This window comes from Vombatus ursinus, unplaced genomic scaffold (assembly GCF_900497805.2).
Source record: "Vombatus ursinus unplaced genomic scaffold, bare-nosed wombat genome assembly UNPS02014826.1, whole genome shotgun sequence".
In the NCBI taxonomy this organism is placed as follows: Eukaryota; Metazoa; Chordata; class Mammalia; order Diprotodontia; family Vombatidae; genus Vombatus; species Vombatus ursinus.
The window spans coordinates 12173060-12192509 of record NW_020954604.1 but is presented as its reverse complement, the minus strand read 5'-3'; the positions used below and the strand labels follow the sequence as shown (position 1 = coordinate 12192509).

The window sequence follows — 19450 nt, the reverse complement described above, 5'->3', positions numbered from 1 at the left end:
TCATCATCCATGTGTATATCCCTGGAAAGTATACTGCCAAGGTAAGCGAACTTATCCACAGCATTCAGAATTTCTCCATTTGCTGTATGGATGGTTCCACATATGGGTAACACAGTACTGGCTGAAGGAGAATCTGTTATCTTGGTGTTGTTAGGTCAAAATTAGCACAAACAGCAGAGACAGCTCCTTCTTTGGGGTCCCTGTTGATTCCCCTTTTGTTGTAAACTTGCCAGATCCCTGGAAACCATCTGTGTGGGCAAGGTCATCAGCCCTGGAAAAGAGCTTGTTTGGGTTATGGAGTTCCTAAACATTGAACTTGGTTGCTGAGAATTTGCAAGTTTATGTATAATATAGAAATGACTTCTAATGATTTGTCTTTACACCAGGATAAATTTAAATTTGAGAAAAAAAACAAGTGAAAGATGTTGAGTGAGATCTCTTACATATGTGAATCCTGGTAAATTTTTATTGCTTATTGCAATTCCATAAGAGTAAAAATACCTGTATCTAGCCCTAAGCTGCGATTGGTGAAACTTGCCGTTTGAGGTAAAAGCTCTTGGGACTGTAACTGATACCATTTTGAGTTTAAATTTAGGTAGAGTTGTCTGATGGCAGTAATCCACCATTTGAGAGAAATGCCACAAACTACTCAGAGGGAGGGTGATCCTGAACTGTTACAGATGGAGGTTTGCATCCGGGAAAAACCCAAGAGGATAACCTTGGCACCAGCCTAAGATGGGAGCCTCCTGGCTCAGTTTCCCCATTGTGTTCCTTTGAAAAGGAATGTTTCCCACATGGCCATTCTTGAGTCTGGCTATGAGGTGGAATTGCTACTGCATGGTTGATTGATAAACTGTGACTCTTACATGAAATCAAACAGAGCTGAGGATGCTTTATCTTATCATATATGTGCCCTTAGGCTTAAGCCTGAAAGATCAGTTTGATGCTGATATAATCATGTCCCTACTTCTTCCTTTTATAGCAGATTTCTATAATCAGCACAAGTGGTCAGTAAAAGATATGAGTACAACATAAGTATGTGAAATCTTGTGGTTTTGATCTGAATTTGTAGTCTGGCCTAAGTCATGGCCTAAGCAAGAGTTAAATTAGTGTTTAAATTTATCATATGTGTAAGATTCAGTTTCTGAAATACCTCATTCTTTCAGAACGATGAGTATAATTAGAGAAGGGTAAATAAGCTGGTGAAACAAAGATTGTGAATCTATTAAGTTGTGAGGTTAAAGTCAGGAACCTCTTTTTTCTTTATAAAATAGGATTTCAGCACAGTTCAAAGATAAATAAGATCTTTAAATGTTTCAAAATGATGTAAGAATAATTGCGTATTGGTACAACTGATGAAGGAACCTAGCTGTTATTCTATTAATTACTGAAACTAAATCAGAAACATCTTCAGTTTGGTTTGGGAAAGAGAATGTCAGTGCAATCAATTTTCTTAAAGGGAGGTAATTTATGGAATAAAAGTCAATTTCATTCCAAACATGTTTTATTATAAACAACTTATTGATATGCACTGTTTTGGAATTAATTATTTAAGTATCCTCCCAAGTCTTTTATTATATAACTCGAGTAAAGTCAGCTTCTTGTAAGTAAATTCATTTGTATAACTACTGAACCCAGGGGTGGAAAGCTTCTACCTGCAAGAATGCTGTTACTTATATTTTCATGCATAGAGTTGGATCCTCAATAGCATCTGATCCTCCTAAAGGAACTGGAATCAAGAGTTGAAACGTTAAAAAAAAAAAAGGAACAAAATCAGATAATCCTCTATGTTAAATGTAAATGATTCTAATGGGACTCTTGGTTTCTTTCTTTGTTTTCTCCCACTCTGATATCACTTAATTATTTTGTTGCTCCTTTTTGGGGACAGCCTGCATATTGAATTTGCGTGTCAGATTTGTGTCTTCCAGACCACATCCCATTCACCTACAGTTGGTATCAAACAGTGGATACCAGCCCATGCCCACCTATCATCCCCTGGATGTGGCCTATGCTCGGTTCCAGTCAACCTCCTCCCCAGGATCCAGTGAGGCAGGGACAGCTCTAAATCCCTTGTCAGCTGGAAGAAGCTACCGAAGCCAAGATCTTCGTCCCTCTCCCAAATGAATTTGGGCCCCATCTCTTTGAGGAGGGAATGATGGAAGCTTAGCCATTGCCCCCAGCCCCAATAGCCTTTTCAAGTTAAATAATTTATCATCAGTGTGGTAGTTGACCTTGATGCCATTTTTGTCCTTGTTGAAGGCATCTGACAATATCACTGAAAACATTAAGTAAAAAGAGAAAGAATCCACCAGTTACCACAGAAAGAAACCCCCAAATGAAAACTCCCAAGGTTATCACAACCAAAATCCTAAGATTTCAAGTCAAAGAAAAAATACTCCAAGCAGATAGAAACTATTCAAATACTGACAAACACAGTCAGGATCACACACAATTTAGCTCCCATCAATATGAAAGAGTGTGGAGAGTTTGGAAAACTCTGGTCCATTCAAGACACAGGTTTACAAACAAGAATAACTTACTCAAAAAAAAAAAAAGAACTTACTCAGTAAAACTGAATATAATGCTACCGGGGGAAAAAAATAGACCTTTAACAAAAGAAGCCTCCCAAACATTTCTGACGACAAGAACAAAGCTCAGTAGGAAATTTGATATACAAACACAGGAATCAAGAGAAGCACATAAAGGTAAACATGAGTGACCACTCATAAAGAACTAAACAAGATTAAGTTGTTTACATTCTTACATGGGGAGGTGATACATGTAGTCCCTCAGAATTCTTATCATCATCATGGGTTCAATGAAAGAGTCTAATTAGACAGAAGGACTGAGAATGGTTCTGTTTTGATGATCTTAAAAGAATGGAAAAGGAAGGAAGAGGAAAAGGAAGAGGAACAAATGGGTGAAATTATCTCATATAAATGGGGGCGCACAAATAGAAATCTATACAAACAAGGAGGAGAGAGTGAAGGGTGGAGTGGATTTCACTTAAAATGTCATCCGAACTGGTCAAAGAAGGGGAGAATACACATACAAACATAGCTGGTTACAGAAATACATTTAAGTCAATAGGTGGAAAAAATGCATAAAGGGGAGAAGGGAAAAGGAGTAATTAAGGAAAATAGATTAAGGGAGGAACCAGTGTTAAGCAAAACAAACTCTAACTTCAGAGGGTGGATTTCAAAGAGACAGCGGCTTAAAAGAAAGGATAAGAACCTGTTATGGGCTCTGGGTGAGAGAAAAAGAGAGACAGGAGAGCAGAAACAGATTAAATCACTGGTGCTGAGCTCACACTTTCTCTCTCACAATTTTTTTTTTTAAAGAGGGGGAGGCAACTGAGTAGCACAGTGGATAGAGCACCAGCCCTGGAGTCTTGAAGACCCGAGTTTAAATCTGGCCTCAGACACTTGACACTTACTAGCTGTGTGACCCTGGGCAAGTCACTTACTCCCCCTGCCTAGCCAAAAACAAAACAAAACAAAGAAACAAATAAGGGGGGGGGGGGAGCAGGAAATAAAAAGTATAAGAGAATAAGAGGGAGGGATATACACAATTAAAAATTATAACTGTGAATGTGAATAGGATGAATTCACTCACAAAAAGGAAGAGAACAGCAGAATGGATTAGAAAGCAGAATCTAACAATATGCTATTTATAAGAAACACACTTAAATCAGAGTAATATCTATTATACTTCAACTAAAGTAAAAAAGGCAGGGGTAGTAATCATGATCTCAAAAAAAGCAACAAAAAATAGATTTGAGATAAAGAAAAAAATTACATTTTGCTCAAAGGTACCATAGAGAATGGATTTATATCAATACTAAACATATATGCACCAAATGGCATAAAATGTAAATATTTAAAGGAAAAGTAAAACGAGTTACAGGGAGAAATATATAGTAAAATAGAATCGTAGGGGACAATTTACTCCTCTACAGATCTAGATAAATCTAACAAAAAATATAAAAGTGAAGGACCTCAACAGAATTTTATTAAAGCTCAATGGTAGACCTCTAGAGATAACAGAAAAAAGTATACATATTCCTTCTCGGCTGTGCATGGCTCTCTCAAAAAACTGACTATGTATTATAGCATAAAAACATCACAAACAAATGTAGAAAAGCAGACATATTAAACACACTTTTATGGACTACAATGCAATAAACATTATATCCAATAAAGGTGATTAAAGAAATTATTAAAAATTCATTAGAGACTAAATAATTTAATCCTAAAGAATGTGTGGGTCAAACAATAAACAATTGAAATAGTAAACTTTATTAAAAAATAACATAACAATGAAACAACATAAACAATTTGGGGTACGCAGCCAAAGTATCCCAAAATTTATAGGGAAAAATTTATGTCTCTAAGCACTTTAATCAATAAAGGCCCAGATCGATAATTTGTACATGCAAGTAAAAAAAAACCGGAAAACCCCTGAGATCCCTGGACCACACACTGAAAACTACTGCTATAAACCACAGGCAACATGGTATGCAGAAAGCTAGCCTTGAAGTCAAGACCATCAGGGTTGAAATCCTACTTCTTACATATACTAGGTAAATCACCTAACTTCTCAGTGTCTCAGGCAATTTCCTAAGGCTTTAAGTTATAGTGCAGTTATAGGACTGCGCTAGTAGAGGATGTTTCTTTAGTGGGAGTTCTCTACATCATAAGATCACAAGTCTGGACCTAAAAAACATTATGACACAGTAGTCAGCATTATATTTAAAAAGGCAGAAAACCTGAAGGGTGTGTCTGTGCATTTGTATGTATACATATACATGCACACAAAGAATTAGGTCCTGAGCTTTGTGAATCTCAAGTGGCTGTATATATTCACATCTGCATTACTCAAAATTATAATTATATAAAATATGGTAATTGGTTCCAACCCAATGGAAATATGCAGTACCAATTTGAAGAATGAAACTACTTCAGGGGAATTCAATACTCTCATCAGAACCTAGCTCTGTGTGTACGTGTAAAAACACTCACATGTAAATACATAATAATAGCCAACACTTATAAATCCCTACTATGTGCCCGGCATTGTCCTAAGGACTTTATAAATTTAATTTCATCTGATCCTCACAACACCAGGAAGTAGATGCTATTATCTCCATTTTAGAGATGAGGAAACTGAGGCTAACAGAGGTTAAGTGACTTACATAGGTCATACCACTAGCGTCTGAGACTAGATTTGAACTCAAGTGGTCCTGATTCCATTCTATTCACCGTACCTCCTAGCTACCCCGACATATGTATACATGTATGTGTACATACATGTGTGTATTTTTGTGTTTGCAATCTCAGTCAGAAGTCAAAGAAATCATTCAAATTATTTTGCTCTGTAGTTACAAACAAATAGCTACAGTGGGCTCAATTCTTCAGTACATCCCATCTTGTTTCAACTAAGAATCTCTTTTGTCTTTAACAATTGTTTAACTAGCGTCTGGCAGTTAGAACTATGTTTACACACTTGAACTTCTGCTTGGGGCACTTGTGGATGACAGAAACTACTGAGGAAGCTAGAAGAGATCATGAAAGAGAAGGATGTTGTGTTTATCTCTTCCACATACTGTAAGTCTATTTGTATGAATGATATATGTCTAACATACAAGCAAAATATGTCACTAAAGCAGTGATATTCAATACCAAGCTGAGGAAACAACTGCTATTCCAATTCACAAAACAAAATGTGTGTTGTAACTATTAATTACTAGGCTGTAACCTCCCTGAATAGTGGAGCTTGGGTCTTTATATAATTACCACTCCCCCAACACATACACCTAACTCAGTATCTAACACAACAAATGTCTAACAAATATTTGTTGAATGAATCGAAAAGCGAACTCATCTCCAAAGTGAACCACTTATAAAAAGTATTAAGCATTTTCTTGCATTGAAAAGGGGTAATGATCTTGATATACACAAAACACTGTACTAGGTATTTATAAAAATATTGCATACAATTAATGTAGAAACCAGACGTAACATATAAAACCACAATTTTCTTCTACCATTCATCTTACTCTTCTTTATTTTGCATCTCCCACAGCACCTAGCAAAGCAAGCATTTGATAAATGCTTAATGAACACGTGAATGAATGCAATGCCACTTTCTTATGAACCCACATATCACTACTACGTAGCCTATGTCGAAAAAGTTTGGAATTTGAGCTATAAAGTAACATATCAACTTTACTGCACCCCATGTCAACATTAATTATCACACTTCCACCCTAACCCCTGAAGAACATCACAAATATGCTCATTTTATTAACTCAAAACAATTCCTAATTTTGAAGAATTGAGTCTGAATCAAACAATACAAAGGTGAAAAGCTTGCCAATATGTTAGCAAGATCCCAAAATAAAATAATGATTAAAATAATAAATTATAGCATAAAAAGAGAACTAGACTGGAGTCTGACACCTCAGTGAGCTGCCACTAACTGCCTTTGTGGTCTCAGACAAGGTGTTTCCCACTCTGGACCTCAATAAGACACTAATTATTAGTAACAGTAATAGACCAACTTCTCCTGAAGGTATAATTCTACATAGTCAGCCTCTATCATAAAATGGCAATGTTTCACATTAAAATTATCAAAAGTGCTTATTATTCCCTCAACAGTTGAAAAAGAAAAAAAATCCAAACAAGAAGAAGTTTAAAATATACTGATTTTTAAGTGAACAAATTTCATTCAAATGCCAGTCAATCAGTGCTATTAAATTAACATCTGTGTGTGCAAGTCTTAACATAACTCTTTTATCATGTAACAGTTTAAAAAGTTTGCTCACAGGTTCTAAAAGCAGGACCCAAAATAATAAAGGCTACAAATAACTTTAAAAGATGCCCTTTACATTGTAGTTCATTCCATCAAAGTTAAACCAAGAGACAAGCAGATAAAAGAGATTTTAAAGAAACTCTGCTGAGTATAATCATTCATGACATGGACGTACAGATATTTCCATTTCAAAACCAGATGTAAGAAGATTATCATCATGCTTTGCTTGCTTTTTCTTCCTTGTCCACCATTTCCCAAAGTGGTTCCTTGATGTGTTCTGGCAACTGTTCTAATCTGGTCTGCAAAGAAAATAAAGGCCATTTCCATCAAGTAAATAGACCGTATGATGACTTTTAACATTGAACCTCCAGCCACAATTGTGGCTTTTAAGTTGGCTCTACACACTTCCCATTTCTTTTGGCTCTTCTGATTTTCCACAGTGCTTTGGAAAGCATGGAGCAAGACTATGGAAAAAAGTACCACTCTCCCCCTTCATCCATATTTCTCCTGCCCATCAACCACTTCTTTAGGGAAGGGAGTGTCAAGAGGCTTCAGGTGGTAGTGGCAGGGTTATCTTCTGCTGCTCTTTACAGTGTTGGATTTAGTTAGGACCTGTGGTGTCTTCTCTCCCCGCTCTCTTCCTTCTCCTTCCCCCACCCTGGCCCACCATTCCTACGGACTTGGCAAACCACAAATAAGACTCCAACGTGTCAGTGCTCCAATTTACAATTTTCTCTCAGATAAGGGAAGAAAGTCGAATCACACCTTTGTTACTTCCATGGCAACGCCTTCGGGTAGGTTTCGTTGGATATATTCCAAATAGACATCTGCTGTACTTCCAGTCAAGTGCTGTAACTAAGAGAAAAACAAAAATCAGTCTATAATCTATTAGAGCATTATGCCACACAATAAATTAATTCACACAGACTTTGAATTATAGAATGTCGAAGGGACCTTAGAAATAATCTAGGCCAACTTTCTCATTTGGCAAAAAGAGGAAACTGAGGCCCACAGAAGTGAAATGACTTTAGATCACACAACTAGTTAATGGCAAAGCCTAGACTAAAAAAAATCAGGTCTCACACTACATAAATCTTACTAGGAAAAAATTCTCACATAGAATTATTTCTAAATGTTTTGTATTTCCCTACTAGACTATAAACTCAAAAATGAACAGATGTTTATTTAATCTTTGCATATCACACAATGCTTAGCACACAGTAGGTGTGCTGCTAAATGCTGAAGACACAAAACCCAAGAAGATTGAGTAAAATTCCCAAGCTTAATTAATGGTTATGAGATCAAGTTGAATTTACTGAAAGTGTCAAAATATAAGATTAAATAATATGTCCTTTGACCCGTTTCCTCCCACCACCTGGTGTGTGGTAGATTTATAAAAAGCATTGACCATACTGATATATTTAATGTAAAAGAGCTAGAGGTTTTGAAGGAAACATAGGAACTATTAAACTGCTACTGTGTCATTTGCAACATGGCCATCAAAACTGTTATTTCTTGGACAACACAAACAAATTTCTAAATAAGAATTAAGAGATTAATTAACCCAATATGTTACTCCTTTGTACCAAGTACACATGACACTTTAGGATGAGCTTTCCTATTTTCAAGTCAAAGAACTGGAGCTGGCTGAAAAAAAACAAGCTTATTCAATATTAAAAATGACATAATATGCCATCACACAAAATGTGGGACCTTTCAAATAAATATTATCTGGATTTCCTGTCTGAAATCAACTGACCTCTAAACATCTGTAATATGTCCTCATTTCATACTGAACTCTGTGCTTCTTGAAAATATGTACTGACTTGAGAAGAGTAAGACGTTCTATTTTCCTTGGAGGTTCATGTCTAAAAAGAAATAAGCCAAATAAAGCACTTAAGACAAGTGATATTAAATCCTAGGTTAACTTCAATACATGGTGCATAGCTCTATTTAGTCTAGCTGATATCCAATTATTGGGGTTAGCTATACTTTACAGTCTTCTATTTGTCAAGCCTGCCATCTGTAACTACAACTGCCATGTCAGTGTGCATATCCAAATAATGCAACATACAACAGAACATTTTCCCATGAAATCAAGCCATCTATCTCATGCATAATTCACATTCATAAATGCTAGCATTAAACCTTTTTAAAAAAATTAGTGTGGGGGCAGCTAAGTGGCGCAGTGGATAGAGCATCGGCCCTGAAGTCAGGAGGACCTGAGTTCAAACCCAGCCTCAGACCAAACACTTGACAAGTACTAGCTGTGTGACCCTGGGCAAGTCACTTAACCCCAATTGCCTAAAAAAAAAAAATTAGTGTGACACAGCCTTATTGTCTAGATCCACGAAACGAGGAGGGTCAAATCAGTGTGACAGATGATAGGTAACAGCATTTGGTTCTAAAACATTTTGCAAATTTTAGGAAAGACAGCAATTACTACAAGAGTCTAAACATACTGTTCACTTTTAAATGTTGTATAAATGGAGAAAGAGCCCACCCCAGAACTAGGAAGATGTGAGTTTAAGTCTCACCTCTAACACATATTGGCAGTGTGACCCTGGGCAAGTCCACTGAACCTCTTAAGGCTCTAAGCAATGCTTTAAGATTATAAGTTACAGAAAAGGTGTTGAACTGCATTAATAGAGGACATTTCCTCATCTGAGAATTCTCTATACTAATGAAATCAATCACAGATGTAGGCCCTACCCCCTATAAAATGGATTAGGGGATACACAGGTTCTTATTATTCTTTGGTAGACAATACTTGCTAAACACCCCCAAAGGCCTAATTTTGTACCAGAGGAAGCAGATAAAGACACAAAACTGTTCTACTTAACCCCTCCCTAATGGCAAAAAGGCCACAGAGAATCACCTGTTACAGAAACTTAATTAGCCCATACCTGACGCTCAGTGGACAATAGAGTTCACTGCCAATTCCAGATGATAATCCTAAACTCCATGTTCTAAGTTATCTAGAATTTCTGTCCCAATTAAAGCATGTGAATCTATAATGCCCTTATCCTGGTCTAGAAAGTGCTTGTGATATTGCAAGACAGCATCAACAGTGAAAAGATACTTACACCTTTTTAATGGAGATACCAAGTTCTTTAGCAGCAAGTACAGCAAAGTATTCATAACTATCCAATACAGCCCTATCATGGCCTTTTACTAAAACTGAGAGGCGCTTATATAATGTGTCTGGTTCATCAGAAATGGAGATCTAAAGTTAAATAATAAAGAAGGAAATAAAATAATTATGTCATAATTCCTTATTACTTTTACTTAATAGTTGAAATTAGTATATCATTCCTGCTGTTTGTATAGCTCCAGATTTTATTAGCCGAAGGGAGAGAAATGACAGTGAAAGTTCTTACATACTATCTTAACCATCCTTATTTCACAGACCATGTAGAATATTAAATGTCAGAGAATTTCAATACTACCATATCCAAACACGATCTACACAAAGTTAACTCAAAAGTGTTTTTTCATAAGGTATAATGTACCATGCCATCAGAATGTTTAAAAGTAGTTTGAAAGGAAAGAACTTACAAGGTAATCTATGAAATTTCTTTTCTTCACAGTCAGAATAAAGATGCAATATCAAAGGAACGAAAAATTAAATCTTTCTTAGACTTTCTTCCTATATATAATCTAATCTTTGAACCCTAACCTATAATACTCATTTTTAGCTAAAGAGTTATGACATTATATATAATTGCTCCCATTCTTTCACCTTAATGTTTCTGGGTCACCTCCCTAAGGAAAATCAGTTTTTTTCCCCAAGTATTTATCCAATGGTATTTCATCTTACTTCATGCCCAAAAGGTAATCTTTTACTCCTAAACAGCAATTTACATATAGTCAACTTCCACAGATCAAAAATTGAGTTTCTGGAATTGTAGATGTTGTCCAGCCAAATCAGGGTTATCTGATGCTGGTCTATAGCTCTGATCCAGCTTGAGGGGAGCTGGGGGGGAGAGGGCAGCGCAGTGCTAGGGCAGAAAGAGGAGACACGGATACTCTAAGTCATTTTCTATACCAACACTCACCCCTTCACTGTTGTAAATGATCAATACTTAAGTGATGCAGATTACCTTATTTAAATAAAAATATATTTCCAATACGAGTATATACACTTTCAAAGTAGAGAGAAAATTACTTCCTACAAAAATGACATGATTTATTGCTTATTATTCTGCCATATAAATAATGTTAAATAGTACCTTACTGTTCACTTTATACTAAATGAAGAATAGTAGAATTAGTAGAATAGTAGAAATAGTAGAAACCCTGCAGAGGCTATTATATCACAGTGTGGTATGAAGTAAAAAGTGCTGGATTTGGGAGGGCTGGATCCTAGGAGGGCTGGGTTCAAGTCTTGACTATCACTTCCTGGTTCTATGATCTTGTACATGTTACATAGCTTCCTTAAGCCTTGGTCTCTTCATCTCTCAAATGGCACTGATAACACTGTTCTGATTTAAAGGACTGCCTTATGTAAGTGTGAGCTATTCAATTAAGTTACTTCTTCCAAGGCACTTAAATGGCACCCTTCTGCCCAGAATGACTGAATGAATACACAACACATCAGTGCATATCATAGTGTACTTTATTCCCTGTCACTGCGGGTTTACCATTACCCTAAAATTTTCTTACCTCTAAAGAGCTGACTACACAATTGGGCAAATGACCTCAAGTGAAATGTGAGATAAATATATTTTGCTGTCCTCTTTCTAGAATTAACATTAAAATAAATAGTGCAAATGTGGAATACATACCTTAGGTTTCTCCATACCACTCCTGACATCCATATGCAAGTTTGAAAACTGCACCCACTTCAAGTAAGTTTCACTAAATATGAAAGACACAAAAATCAATAAGACTGAGTAATACATCCAAATGGCTGCTCTGCTGTCTAAATCAGAATTACCCATTGTTATACTTACAGAAGAAAACCATCCCTCTTTGCTGTAATGTTCTTCAGATGGCTTAGAGCAAAGATCCCTGGACTCTAAAAAAAATTAAAAAGATACTAGTTTCAGATAAAAAAATTTTAAAGTAATAAAGGCTACTTTTAAAAATATCCTTATAAAAATGCTATCCACATCCAGAGAAAGAAGTATGGAGTCTGAATGCAGATCAAAGCATAGTATTTGTTCTTTTTTTTCTTCTGGTTTGTTTTGTTTCTTCTTTCTTGTGGTTCCTCCTATTGATTCTAATTCTTCTTTAAAACATGACTAATGTGAAAATGTTTAACAGGAATGTATATATAGAGCCTACATCAGATTGCATGCCATCTTGGGGAGGGAGGTGAGAGGGAAGAAGAGCAAATTTAAAACTCAAAAGCTTATGGAAGTGAATGTTGAAAACTAAAATAAATTAATTTAATAAAAATATCCTTATAAGTAAGACTTTCCCACAGCTGCTGTAAAATAAGACATGCATAAACACAAATATTTCTTCACAGTAGTCATTCTCAAAAAGCCCAAAACTGCAATTCTTTAGCCCCTTAACCCCCAACTCTTTTCCCTCCTACTTTTTACAGAAAGGCCAAGGAGGGGGAAAAATTTAAATATACATATATATATATATATATATATATATATGCCTAATAGCATGTAAGAGCTTCAAGAAGATGCCAACAAAGATCTCCTTGAAAACAAGGGAAATGGTTGAGCCAAAAATCATTAAAAATATTTATAGAATCTCTCTCTTTCTCTCTCTCTCTCTATATCTATATGTATGTACATATATTATACATGTGTATGTGTGTGTATATATATACACACATACATATAAATGTATACATACATATACACACACATACACATTTGTTTAGACCTATGATTTCATCTCCATCACTGTCTGGAACTACCAGGGAGTAAACACCTTCTACCAGTGCAGATTAACAACTGGTCTACAATTTATACTTTCAAGGAGTTGCAGGGGGCCACTGACTTGCCCTATGTTACAAGGTCAGTGTATGTCACAGACAGGACTTGTATCTAGAATCTATATCATCCCTAAAAAATAAAAGGTGTCTTTGGAATAAAAATTCTGAAGATAGCAATTCTCATATTCAAAAGAATAAGTAGCAAGTATATTTACCCATGGTAACAATGAAAAGATATTAGGATTCATCTCTTTAAAACCTGACCCCAGCCATATTATTATCCCACCTTATTATTAAATACTACTCTCCAGACCACTCTCTGTTCCAGCCACACTGGCTTGTTCCCAGTACACATTCAATCCTTCATTTCCATGCCTTTGCATGGGCTGTCCTTGGTCCCCACTCCAAAAATGGACTTCTGCCTCACTTTTCCCTCTTAGATTGCTTCATTTCCTTCAAATCTCTGCTCAAGTCACACTTTCCACATGAAGCTTCTCCATATCCACCCAGCTGCTAGGGTTCTCCCCCAATCCCCAAAAAAATCTGCCTTGTATTTTTTATATAGATTTACATAGGCTTCTTTATGTACATATTGTACCTACTCCTTAAGGGAAGACAGTATGCTCAGCACTAATACTTTTTGATTTGCTGATACTAAATGACACTGACTGAACAGTGTAAGCTTCCCTGTTTCTTCAAGTTGAATTATATTTAAATAATATGTCTGAACACTGCTGTAATTCAGCAATATTAAAGTCACAAATTCTCAAATTTATAGATTTGAAATGAGAATTCTAAAGTGTTTAATAAAGTAATTCCATTATGAAGAGCTTATATATATACATATATCTTTAAGTATTTGTGAACTTAATCATCAACAAACAATATAGAAAGAAAAAGAGAAAGTTTCTAAAAGAAATTGTGAATTTCTGTTAAAGCACAGAAATTTCTTGGCTCAATCAACAAACATTTGTTAAGTTTCTATTATGAGAAAATTGCCAGATTAGAAACTGACAGCAGGGCCAATGGGAAGAAAGGGCTATGTGTGAAAATACGCTTCCTTTGAATACAGTTTGACTGTCTTGAATATATTTCTTTTTTTAGGTGGAGAAGGGGAAGAGAAACTTAGGAGAGATTCAGGAAACTTTTTATTTTAACCAGTCACTGGAGTAAAGATACTAGATTATTTTAGCATTAAGAAAAAAAAAACAAACTGAAAAGTAGTTCAGGACCTAAGAATAATCTCATTGAATCATAGAACTGAAATGGACCCCAGAGCCACATAATCTAACTTAATTCCCATTTGATAAATAGATTCCCTTTATAGCATCCCTTAAAAAGCAGCCATCCAGCCTCCCTCCTCATTACAAAATATTTTCTCATTACAGAATAACATAAATGGAAGGGCTCTCAGACATCATCTAGTCTAACCCTCTTCTAACACCCAGCCACCCCCAAACAAGTAATCATCCAGCCAATGCTTGACGTCTCCTCATCAAATTCATCCTGTCTTAAATACATCTTAAAGTCTTGCTCTTTCTCTGTTCCCTCAAGGGAAGTCTACTCTTCATTCTCAGTCATCCTATACAGTATAAGCTGTCTCCCTTCTTTTTCTCATCACCCTTGTAATCTCTCTTTCACATAAGAATTCTTTAAATACATGAAGTCAGCTGTCATGTTTACCTTGAGTCTCTTTTCTCACATGGGTGTTGGAAGGATATCACTGTATAGACCATAAAGTATTACATAATTTTGAGTTATAATTAATTAGATTTACATATGCTCCACTGAAGTCAACTCTGAGGCCTCATGCCAGCATGGAGATTACCTTGGACTCCCAATAGCTATACTGGGCTAGTATAAGCCCTGGCTTCAATCAAGTCCAGAATGATGGACTGTAGTCTTGCCTCTAAGTGTGGGGAACCTCACTGCCAAAGAATAGGCCACTTGGAAAGGAACTTTTTGGACCAAAACTTGTAAAACAAGTGAAGTGAAGAAAGTGAAAGGTGACTAAAAGTGAAGAGGTTTCAATCTAAGCTGATGGAAGTAATGGATCTTGTGAATACTAAAGTGTATTAGTCCATCAGACAAAAAACATTTATCATGCATCTTCTTTGTGCCAGGCACGGTGCTAAGCACAGGGGATACAAAAAGATGCAAAAGAGTCTTTACCCTCAAGAAGCTCGCAGTCTAATGGAGGACACAAGCAAATAGGTACAAACAAGCTATACACAAGAAAAATAGGAAATAATTTTAAAAGGAAAGAACTAGAATTAAGAGGGGTTGGGAGAGGATTATCATAATAAGACAGGATTTTAGTTGGGATTGGAGGGAATCTGAAGGCAGAGATGAGGAGGGAGAGCATTCCAGCCATGGAGATCAGCCAGAAAGAATGCCTAGAGCTGAGAGATGGGAGTGTCTTTCTTGTTCACGGAAAGCCAGGAGGCCAGTGTCACTGGATCTGAGAGTATATGGCAGGGAATAAAGTATCAGAAGACTGGAAAACTGGAGGGAGGGGGGAATAGGAGGGAGGTATGTTAGGTTATGAAGGGCTTTGAATGCCAAGTTGAGGATTTGTATTTGATCTTAGAGACAAAAGGGAGCCAATGCAGTTTGTTTGTTTGTTTTTTGGGGGGGAAGTGACATGGTTGGACCTGCATTTTAGGAAAATCACTTTTGTGGCTGAATGGAGGTTGGATTGGAGTGGGGAATGACTTAAGGTAAGCAGATCCACCAGCAGGCTATTGCAATAATCCAAGAGGTGATGAGAGCCTACACTAGAGCGGTAACAGTGTCAGAGGAGAGAAGGAAGTATATTTGAAAGACAGAAAGGAGAAATTGATAGAACTTGGCAATGGGATATGGGGAGTGAGAGACTGTGGGGAGTCAAGGATGATACAAGGTTGTGAGCCTGAGGGAATGGGAAGATGGTGTTGCTCTCCGTGGGAAGGAGGAGTTAGGGTGAAAGAGAAGTTCAGTTTTAGATATGTTTGGTTTAAGATACATAGTGGATATCCACTTAAAGATATCTGAAAGACAGTTGGAGATATGAACTTGAGGTCGGCAGAGAGGTAAGGACAAGATAGGTAGATCTGAGAAGCATCAGCATAAAGATGGTAATGAAATCTATGGGAGCTAATAAGATCACCAAGTGAAGAAGCAGAAAAGGAGGGAAAGGCCCAGAACAGAGCCCTGTGGGACATGTAAGGTTAATGCATGTGACCTGGACGAGGATTCAGCAAAGGAGACCAAGTAGCGGTTTGACAGGTAGAAGTAGAACCAGGAGAATAGTGTCTTAAAAACCTAGAGAATAAAGTGTCAAGAAGAAAAGAGTGATCAAAAGTACCAAAGGCTTCACAGGATAATTGATTTAGAGCTGGAAAGGACCTTAGAGACTATCTGGTTCAACCCCCTCAATTTCACACATGAGGAATCTGAGGCCCAGGAAGGCAAAATGACTTACCCAAAATTATCCAGCTAATTAGTACAGTGCAAAGCCAGAGTTGGAATCCACATCTTCTGACTCCAAACCCATTGCTTTTTTTCCAATACACCACACATTACAAACAACTGTTATTAATGTTATGTATTGAATTGATATTATAATGCACTTTCAGAAAAGGAGGTGATCAGTCACGTAATGAAAGCTAGCATCAACAGAGGAAAAAACTGGTTCTCACAACACATAAAAAGCCTTGAGTCCATGTTGTATTTACCCCAGTTAAGTGCTGGCTCAAAGACAACGCCCATTTCATGTCTGCTTTGGTATCCTCAGCACCCAACATGTCTTTCTTAAAGGAGCTTTTGGATTGAGAAAAGCCTGCAGCCCAAGGGGTGGATGGATGTTCTACAGGAGGACATAGACAACAGTCACACAGGATGACTGAAATAAGCATGGCTAGAGGGGGTTATAGACTCACTTACCAGCAGCACAGTGGATAAAGAACTGGGTCTGGAGTTAGGAAGGCACAAGTTCAAATTTAGCCTGAGACACATTAACTATGTGACCCTGGGCAAGTCAAGTAACCTGTTTGCCTCAGTTACCTCAACTGTAAAACGGAGATAATAACAGTACCTATTATTGTTAGGATTAAACAAGATATTTCTAAAGTGCTTAGCACAGTGCCTGGCACACCACAGGCTTATTCCTTTATAAGCATTATAAATGCTTATTCCTCCCCCCATTTGCCCTTCACTTAACCATAATAATTATCACAACCCATTCATAGAGGGCTTTACAGCTTACAAAATGCTTTCTGATGCAGGGTAAAGAACACTGGGCTGGAGAAGGCCAAGTTCTTGTCAATGCCGACATTTACTAATTGTGTTTATCAACTCCCTCTCCCTTCCTCATCTATAAAATGTAGTGATGGTACTAGATGGCTTCTGTGCTCCCAACTGGTTCTGATATTTGTTTTCTAAGTCTATATTCTGAAGTCCCTCCCAGCTTTGATATTCAATGTTCTGTGTTTTCACATTCTAAGCTGAGCACCTCCCAGATATAACTATGTTCGGTGTTCTAACCATCTATGTTCTAAAGTTCCTTCTTCCTTTGATATTCTACATCATGTTCTAACATTCTTGGTTCCAAGGCCCTTTCTAGTTCTTACTGTCTATCTTCTAAAGGCCAAAGCTGGATTCTGGCACTGTAAACTCTGAATTCCTTCCATCTTTAACACTGGATATTCTAAAGCTGTCTGTGTTCTAAATGAAATGCTCTAAAGACTGTCTAGACTCAGAGCTCCTTTCAGCTTTAACATTCTATATTTGAAAACTAATTGTGCCCTAAACTAAATCTTAAAAAAACCTTAGGCTCTGATATTCTACCATACTGTTTTCACATTCTAGGGTGACATTCTGTCACCCATATCCAAGTTCAATAGGCTCCAGTTGCTACCCATTGCCTCCAGTTGCTACCCATTGCCTCCAAGACCAAATACAAAATGTTCCATATGACATCCAAAACTTTTCATAACCTAGCCCCCTCCCATCTTACTAGTCTTCTTACATCAAGAGACACAGGCCTCGTTCATGGAACAAGAAGCAATAACATCTCTCAGTTCAGTATTTTCTCAGACTGTCCCTCATGCCTGCAATGCTTCCCCTCCTCCACTCCGCCTCCTGCCTTCCCTAATTTCCTTTAAGTCCTAATTAAAGTCCCATCTTTTACAGTGAGCCTTTCCCAAGCCCTCATCATTCTTGTGCCTTAAGCTCTCTTCATAATTTCCTCTTTATCCTACATCTAACTTGTTGGTACATTTGTTGTTTCTCCTATTAAGATGTAACTTCTTTTTGGAATTAAGGTAGGCAGATCCACCAGTAGGCTACTGCAAGAATTAGGGGGCGGGGGCAGTTAGGTGGTGCAGTGGATAAAGCAGGGCCCTGGAGTCAGGAGGTCCTGAGCTCAGACACGTAACACTTGCTAGCTACTTGGCCCCGAGCAAGTCACTTAACCCCACTGCCTAGCCAAAAAAAAAAAAAAAAAAAAAAAAGAAAAGAATCCAAGAGGTGATGAGAGCCTTAGCACAGTGCCTGGCACATAGGAAAAGCTTAAAAAATGTCTGCTGATTGACTGAACTAGGCTGCGTTCCCTCCGGCTCTATGTTCTAAAGCTGCGTGTTCCAAACTAAATGTCGTAAAGAACTATGTTCTCACATTCTAGGTTCGGAGTCCCTTCCAGGTAAACATTCTATGTTCTGAAGACTCTCTTAATTGACATTCTAGACTCTTTCAAGCTCTCAAGTGTTCTAACGTTCTAGATTCTAAACTTCCTTCCAGCTCTGCCTTTCTATGAGATGGATCGCTGAGTCCTCGGAAAACTGCAGTGACGGGATGCTTATGCCCATTTCACAGACCGAAAGGCCGCGCTGCTGGAAGCCCGGGGGCAACCCGAGATCCTCCAGCGCCGTCTCCGGGACCAAAGGAGCCGGGAGACCAAACCGCGTCCCCGGCCACCAATCCGCCCCGAAGGCGGAGGCCGAAAGTCCAGGGATTTAGCACCCCGAACCACGACGGTCGCCCCAGGAAGCCGCCGCCCGGCCGCCCAGTCCCCAGTTTCCCTCCTCGGTCACCTGCCAGACGCCCCGACACACAAGCCCGAGCGCAGCCCGCACAGCCATCTTGCCGCCTAACTCCTCCCCCTCACGTCACTTCCTGGGGGGGGAGTCCGGCGGATTGCATTCTCCGAAACCATAGAGTTTCCCTCTAGCGGAAAGAAGGTCCCGTTGAGATTAGAACCGTTCTCATTGAAAGGATCATAGAGACAGGATTCCCAGTGTTTTTATGTAGAAGGGCGAGAAGTTGTCGCTGGGTTTAAGCCCTGGAAAATCACTAGGAATTGGCGGGTACGAGTGGGGGTCGTCTCTCTGCCACTTATGCCCCAAGTGACCGTGGAAAAAATAACTTCTCTCCGAGGAAGACTGTAATTCCTGCAAGGAGAGGAAGCAGTAAACTGAGGGCAGAAGCCACCAGCCTCCTCTCCTCAGAGAAAGGTGGTACGGTCTACCTCACGTCTCTGTCCACGTAGATATTGTTAGTCCTGATACAGGCAATCAGTTTGAAGCTAACTTCTGATGGCTGTTTCAGTATTGGGGAGGAAGGAAGGACCCTCAAGCTCTAGATCCAAGACTTGACCCATTTATTCCAATGCCAAGAAAATCCATCTATCCAAATTGGCAGCATAACAGAAATCAGAGAAGGTATACATAGGAGGAAATATAGCAGACAATGCAAAGT

General features: G+C 38.0%; 1 protein-coding gene across 3 annotated transcripts; it reads right to left on the bottom strand.

Annotated features, from left to right (window-relative positions):
• Positions 1 to 5163: 5163 nt before the first annotated feature.
• On the bottom strand, positions 5164 to 18873 carry MRPS10 (mitochondrial ribosomal protein S10). 3 transcript variants are annotated; one of them, XM_027838457.1, is made up of 8 exons: positions 16432 to 16511; positions 11769 to 11833; positions 11601 to 11673; positions 9900 to 10039; positions 8573 to 8681; positions 7579 to 7668; positions 6989 to 7112; positions 5164 to 6087 (listed from the first exon to the last, which is right to left on the bottom strand). In XM_027838457.1, exons 1-7 carry the CDS (start codon positions 16498 to 16500, stop codon positions 7029 to 7031), a joined length of 630 nt encoding a protein of 209 aa, XP_027694258.1. In that variant the 5' UTR covers positions 16501 to 16511; the 3' UTR covers positions 5164 to 6087; positions 6989 to 7028. The 3 variants fall into 3 exon arrangements, with proteins under 3 accessions (XP_027694258.1, XP_027694259.1, XP_027694257.1); XM_027838458.1 differs by lacking the exon at positions 16432 to 16511 and adding an exon at positions 18787 to 18873 and having other exon boundaries at positions 6049 to 7112; XM_027838456.1 differs by having other exon boundaries at positions 6049 to 7112; positions 16432 to 16508.
• Positions 18874 to 19450: the final 577 nt, after the last annotated feature.